At 47.9% G+C, this 7500-nt stretch overlaps 1 protein-coding gene across 2 annotated transcripts in view; it reads left to right on the top strand.

Annotated features, from left to right (window-relative positions):
- Positions 1 to 1398: 1398 nt before the first annotated feature.
- The window catches only part of LOC129178458 (solute carrier organic anion transporter family member 3A1-like), a 30417-nt gene continuing 24315 nt past the window's right edge, over positions 1399 to 7500 (top strand). For both annotated transcript variants that reach the window (XM_054770716.1, XM_054770714.1), the window contains exons 1-2: positions 1399 to 1872; positions 6932 to 7391. In XM_054770716.1, the coding sequence (XP_054626691.1) occupies positions 1711 to 1872; positions 6932 to 7391 (622 nt within the window). In that variant the 5' untranslated portion in view covers positions 1399 to 1710. The remainder of the gene's footprint in view (positions 1873 to 6931; positions 7392 to 7500) is intronic.

The raw sequence follows: 7500 nt of genomic DNA, 5'->3' as shown, positions 1-7500 counted from the left end.
TAGAAGGTCAAGCTGGATATACTTTAGAGTAGTCAGTGCACATCTTGTAGAGCAGTACACATGCAGAATCCCCTGAAAGTGGGTCAAAACAAAGACTTTAGTGTCTACAAGTAAAGAGCTAGCAACACAAGTCCAAACTGTGTCTTTGGTTAGTGTGAGCACCATTATTATCTAGCACAGCCTTAATCCTCTTGGGTGTGGAATTGAGCAGAACCGCACAGGTTGTCACTGGAATCTTCTTCCACTCTTCCCTGATGACATCAGTGGTGGGGCTGGTGAATGTCCCCTTCCCCGCGGTGAACCACAGCTCCCCAGTGCCGCCAGCACGTGTGCACCCCCAGACCATGCTTGTCTGTCAGCAAGACAATTGTCCTGCCAAAAGATGAGTTAGCTTTGTCACGATTGACAGCTTGACAACCAAACTCTTTCAACAAAATGTTTCTGATATGAGGATACTTTAGTGTCCCAACCAGCAAGACAGTGCATGGTATGCTGCATGTGGTTTTGCCTCATTAAACTGGAGAAGAAAAAGGGAGGGGACGATGCTCTCACGCTTCGCACTGTCGTGTTCATCATACATATTCATCAAATTCATATTTCTGCTCAATGAACCCCAGCTCCCCGGTGTCGGCAGCACTCGGGCATCCCCGGACCGTCATGCCGCCACCACTGAGCTTGAGCGCAACTACTCGTTGGTGTTGCCAACTATTAATTATTATTAACCACACTCACATGCATCATCAGCGCACGTGCTCGTTTGAAGTGGGGACACGACAGGACACGCCCCAATAAGCCAGGCTGCAAAATAGCAGTCAGGATGGTCACATGTTGACAAGACATAAGTAAGCAGCCTGCACACCTTTTATCCCGGTTCCCCTGTGGGCGCCTTTTCAGGGTGGGACAAAATGTGCATGACAGCTGGTGAGCGTGTCTTCACGTGGACATAAAAGTGGACATAAACCTGTAACCCGGGAGGGTTTGCAGCTGAGGAATGGGCAGATTGTATGTTTCCCAGCATGCTTTGCTGTATTTAAAATGACCAGTTTTATGTCTTTACGTGTTATTTAGGACAGACAGGGTGTATTCTACAGTCCAATTGTCCAGGCTTTCAGTTTGAATCTGGCACGTTTACTAAGAATGGCTGTGAGCTTGGTGCTCTATGTAATGGTGTTTCCACTTTTCAAGTTGTGCTTTATACCAGAAGAACCTTCGTGCTATTTTCCTAACAGTTACGCCGGGTGCTGAAATTGAAGCGCCGGCCGAATTTGGCCCCCGGGCCTGAGTTTACGTCTGGTGAAGAAGGAAGAGGAGGCACGCGCCCAGCACGTGTCGACGGGTGGGAGGAGCATCATCATCGTCATCATCATCGTCGTCGTCATCATCACGCCGCCTGGAGGACGCAGAGATGCGGCGAGGACCCGGCCTGACCAGTCGCTAGCGGCGCGAGAGGACGGGAGATGCAACATTGCGGATGTTCGTGCGTGGACCATTAGACGGCGTGACAGACACGCACACGCAGCCCACGCACTGAAATAGTACGGAGGAGGGGGTCGCTGCGATGCCGAGCGGACAGCGGCGTCTCTAACCCGGGAGAGTCGCTCCTCTTCTCCGCCTCGCAGTTGCGCGTGTGTACGGCAACGGAGCCGGATGATCTCCGCCGGACCGGACCCGTTCACGTTGACTACCCCGCGCGGAGCCTGAGGCCCGAGGATGCAGGTTAAAAATCAGATCTGCACCGAGCGGATGAGCACCGACGACCCGGAGCAGGACGACATTAGCCAGAAGAAGACCTCGTGTTTTTCCAACATCAAGATCTTCCTGGTGTCGGAATGCGCGCTCATGTTGGCTCAGGGTACCGTCGGCGCCTATCTGGTGAGTCCGCTCCTCCTCCTCCTCCTCCTCCTCATTTTGTGTGAGCGTCCTTCAGACCGACAAGGCCATGCTGATCCGCACATGACGCGCCTCACAGCGGTGCCGTTCGAAGCAGCACATCCTCTCAGCAGGAGATGCGCTGCTTTTTTGGCCGAGAGATGAGGCCTTTGCACCAGACGCAGCACAGACACGCTGTGATGGTGTTGTTGTTGTTGTTGTTGTTGTTGTTGGACACCGAGCAGGTTACCAAACGCTGGCCCAGGAGGTCCACAACCTGCTCGAGCAGGACGCAGCTGACACATGATAGCCGCCTGTGTGGGCCGGCGCTCAGGAGACCACTCAACATCTCACTTTGTCTGAGCATCAAGCTGAAGAAACGCGCCAGAAAACAACAACAAGGAAGGCAAAAGCAAAAAGGAGTGAAACTCATGACAGCACATTCAGTCAAACTGATAAGTGAGGATGTTGACTTCCTGTGTTCATCCGTAGCCGACAGCACGACGCCATCTTCAGGGTCCGTCCAGTTCCTGATGTCTTTGACGACGAGTACTTCAGCTTCCGTTTGTTTTGCATGTTGCGCTGCTTGCTTACGTCACGCGGCTTCTTGGCGACGTCAGCTTTGCGTTTTGTCCGCTGCTCCCCGATGAAGACGTTTGTTTCTTTCAGCTTACGTGTCGGCCTCAGCGATGCCACCTTGGCCTCTGACGGGCGCGCTGTTGTTGTTCCCAGCAGACGCTGCATTGCACGTATGGATCTTGCTGACACCCCCCCCCCCCATTGCACAACATTGGCCATCTGGCAAAACCATTTTATCCTCCTTTGTCGAGCGCGCTGGCATAAGACCTGGTGTAATGTGGAGCCCAGTCACCATCACATTGTTCATATCAAGCCATCCTTTTCACTCTTTTGCTTCTGAAAAGCAAAGTCATCTCAGCCTGGGACCCACGTTTTAGGCATCAAGTCGTTGTCATTTTAAATGTCTCTTTATGTGATTTTTACGCTTAAAAATCAAAGTCCTTTTTATTTCTACAGTATTTATTTTTTTGACACTTTCATGAGTCATTTTTATTTGTATCGTTATCGCTACTGAACAACGGCAGAGCGCTGCTTTCGTCTTTGTCGCGTTTCACCGGGGCGGCCGAGTGTTCCCGAACAGGAGATTTCAACAGCGGAAGCGGGTTTTGAAGCTCCGGATTCTCCTTGGCGCTATCGCTAGTCCAGGCGTAACGCTTAATAAAATAATAACAATTCGATTCGTATCACGATTCGTGGTTACCGATACGATTGCAGGACGTTATCGGTTCATTTAGAACCATGTGATCCAAAACGATCCGGTAACTTTTAGCCAGAAATTCAAGCAGCGTGACTGGAATAAATACCAGGATACGGGACAGTGCAGGTGAACTTTCCCAGATTCCTCTTGTTTTTTGGAAGGGAATCCGGTATAAATGATGACTAATGCTGACCTACCTAAAGGGGACCTCTGGTCCTCCTTTTGGGGCCTTTGTGTTGGCCTTTGGCCTCTGGAGCAGCTGCACGGAACACTTTCTACATCTTCCAGACTCTGCTCTTCCTGGAGGGTTCCTGGAGGCGTTCCTGCCTCTCACCCAAACAGGCTGTGTAATTTACTTTACCTCCGGCCCTCGTCCAGGTACGCCTCCCGCCGATCCCACTCCGCTGTGATCGCTCACACTCCCGAGGACTTCCGGACAGCCCCTTTTGTCCGATGACTTACCCAAAATAAAGACAGTTAGGACGCTGATCAATTGCTACTGGCTGCTTGTTCTTCTGACTCTTCAACACCACCAAGTAACGTTGGAAAGGCGTCCGACTTCGGCGACAGTTCAGCGGATAGTCCGGCTTCGTATCGGCCCCAAAGCGGTCCCGAGTGAAGCACGTTTTTCTCGGCAACTCCAACCACTTCTGTTGATGCTCGCCTCGTTAGGAGCCCCCCCACACACACTTCCTGGGAGCCATGATCAGCGTGCTAGCATGAAGGCCTCCTGAGAGACAGTGGGTCAAAGGTCAGAGGCATAGCAGGACTGTGACCTCCGCCAAGCAGTTTGCACGTCTGCTCGTGTTCAAAGTAACTTGAAATGTTCTGAATGGATTTGAAAGAAATTTTCAGGAATGGTTGGAAATGGGATATGGAAGAACGGATTACATTTTTGGGGGAGATCCAAAATTCAACATTTTCCCCAAATTCACCCTTTTATTATTACCTGCTGGTACTGTCCCGTTTCTCAACCCGATCAACACAATCAAACTGTTCAACACTCACTCTTTTCCCTAAAACTGCTATAACCTACTAGTACTACTACTACTAGTACTACTACTACTACTACTACTGCTACTAGTACTACTACTACTACTACTGCTGCTGCTGCTGCTGCTGCTACTACTGCTACTGCTACTGCTACTGTTCCTGCTACTGCTACTACTACTACTACTACTACTACTAGTACTACTGCTACTGCTGCTGCTGCTACTGCTACTGCTACTGCTACTACTACTACTACTACTACTACTAGTACTACTGCTACTGCTACTGCTACTGCTACTGCTACTACTACTACTACTACTAGTACTACTACTACTGCTACTGCTACTGCTACTGCAACTGCTACTACTACTACTACTACTACTACTACTACTACTACTACTGCTACTACTACTACTTCCACATTTCTCAACCCATTCACTTCATTCCAAAGTCAAAATTGTCAACTCATTCAGGACATTTATCCTCCCCGGTACATTGCTAGCACCTAGCATGATAGTGCTAAGTCTTTATATGAGTTTCTACTTAACATGCTAATGTTAGCATGTTAGCATTGCTAGCATTTTATAGGTAGACACTTATATAAACACTATTATGCGTATAAGTGGGCCAACAATGAAACCCAAACATTTGAAAGTGCTGTTTTTCTTTTGACAGCGGTCAAAAGAATCGACAGAGCGTGTGCATACTTACCATTTGTTGTTTTTTAAAGGTCAATTTAAAGAATGAAAGCACTTGAGAGCAGCCCAAAGTCAAAGTGCTCCTGTTTTAGTCATTCCCCTTCACCATGTAAGACATTTCCTTTCTTCTGCCTTATTAATTGCCGCCTGTCTTTGCCGTCCTTTTCAAGGTCGGCTGCTTATTTCGGTTCTTCCTTTGTTTGTTTTACCGTGGCACATTTTTCGAAACATTTGGATCAGGACAAAATCTTGAAGGTCATTCCAGAAAAAGGCTTCCAAGTTGGTTTAATCAGACTGAAGTACAAATATGAGTAGGAAGGGAATCGCGCCGTGCTTACAGTCCCAAATGGGGGTGGTATTGTGCATGAGTGCTTCTGGCACGAGGGGAGCTGCGGTTGGTTGAGGTAAAGATGAATTTCAGTAGGTAGCATGCAGCATAAAGCTAGTAAACTAGTACGGCAGTTTTCCAACACGATCAAGAGGATGACAAGTTCTCGCTTGTGAAGGTTCATGTTGCCTCCACGCCCGAACCCAACTTAAAGCACATGAGGAGCTGCGCTTTCCCCCTTCTCGCTCTGGCCACTCTACACGTGCACGTGTGACGCCTCGGGCCAGAAAGCTGAGCGCAGCTGTGGAACACACGAGCCGGCGGGCCTCCGCGAGGACGGCTCGGCCGCCGCCTGACTGGTGTCGGTGAGGGTGGCTCGTTAGGAGCAACACCTGAGGATGACAACGCAGGTCAGCTTTGATTGACACGTCGAGCGGCGGGTGCGCGGTGAGAATACACTACAAAAGTATTGGGACACGTGGCCGGGTGACGTATTTTGGTTCGCTTAGGCCAGGGGTGTCCAGACTTTTTCCAGTGAGGGCCACATACCGAAAAATGAAAGATGTACAACTAAAATGTACAACTTTATTCATTGCTTTGACTTAACTTCAATATTTCAACTTCAAGATACTAAAATGACTTTTGCTTTATTCTTGTGAAATGTTGCCTCTTTTTCCCTGCTAGCTTCCAACTCTTCTCTTGATAGTTTGACTTTTGATTGATTTCCCCATTTTTGCTGCTGCTGTTGTTTTTTTTCAAGTTTCCTTTTTAGTTAAGTTACATTTTTAGACTCTGCTGCGGGCCGCACTTTGGACCCCCCTAGCTTAGACCATTGGTGTCTGGAGTGCGGCCCGGGGGCCACTTCAGCCCAACGTTTTTTTGTTTTTTTAAATGGCCCTTGGCATGTTATTATTTTATTATTGTGTTATTATTATGTTAATTATTGTGTTATTATTATGTTATGATTATGTTATTATTGTATGATTATGTTATTATGTTATTATTGTGTTATTATTATGTTATGATTATGTTATAATTGTATTATTATGTTATTATGTTATTATTGTGTTATTATTATGTTATGATTATGTTATAATTGTATTATTATGTTATTATGTTATTATTGTGTTATTATTATGTTATGATTATGTTATTATTGTATGATTATGTTATTATGTTATTATTGTGTTATTATTATGTTATGATTATGTTATTATTGTGTTATTACTATGTGATTATTATGTCAATTATTATCAATTATTATGTTATTATTATGTTGTTATTATGTTGTTATTATGATTTGTTCAGCTAGCTTAGCATGTATCGACCTATATTGGATTGCTTTTAGCATCTTTCAATTAAATTAGATTTGAGTTTTTGTATATTTTTTCTGCGTGTGTAAGACAACGAGGACAACAGACGACCTTTTGGTTTGGAAAATTGGAATATGGGTTGGGAATATGGGCGTGGTGGCACGTGGTGTGTAACCAAGGCTCTTTAAAAGTACGTTTTACAAGCTCTTTGTGAAATCCAAGCAGGTAAACATAGCAGGAAAGTAAAACAACCTACGTGTGCTGGACTGTATTCAACACTCCTTTGGATTGTTTGGGTTGCGTAATATGCCAAGAGAGATGCCCCATCAAGGCCTCGACTACGTGCTCGACTGTCCAGCCTTTGGTCACATGACAGAAGTGCCAGTCAGCCGCGTACATGGTGTATGCGCTGTCATTCGTGTGCCTTATCGTTTATGGTGTGGTGTTTCCCTGCCAGGTGAGTGTTCTGACCACGCTGGAGAGACGCTTTAACCTCCAGAGCGCCGACGTGGGCGTCATCGCCAGCAGCTTTGAAATCGGCAACCTGGCCCTCATCCTCTTCGTTAGCTACTTTGGCGCCAAGGCCCACCGGCCGCGCCTGATCGGCTGCGGCGGCATCGTCATGGCGCTGGGGGCGCTGCTGTCGGCCCTGCCCGAGTTCCTGACTCACCAGTACGAGTACGAGGCCGGCGATTCGTGGCACGCCGAGGACGGTCGAGACGTCTGCTCCAACGCCACCAGGTCGGACAACAAAGACTCGGCGTATAAATGCGGCGACCGGGCCAACACCAACATGATGTACCTGCTGCTGATCGGAGCCCAGGTTCTGCTGGGGATCGGGGCCACACCCGTCCAGCCTCTGGGCGTGTCCTACATTGATGATCATGTCCACAGGAAGGACTCCTCGTTGTATATAGGTAGGCTGCACCCCCCCCCAAACATGCCCACTCGTCAAGCGACACCTGATCACAGCGTAGTGGTTGCCTAGCGATGAGCGCTGGCAGCGACTGGAGTCACGCATGACGA

Source organism: Dunckerocampus dactyliophorus, chromosome 3 (assembly GCF_027744805.1).
Source record: "Dunckerocampus dactyliophorus isolate RoL2022-P2 chromosome 3, RoL_Ddac_1.1, whole genome shotgun sequence".
NCBI lineage: Eukaryota > Metazoa > Chordata > Actinopteri > Syngnathiformes > Syngnathidae > Dunckerocampus > Dunckerocampus dactyliophorus.
Note: the sequence above shows the minus strand (reverse complement) of the source record. Positions and strands in the feature narration are given on the sequence as shown.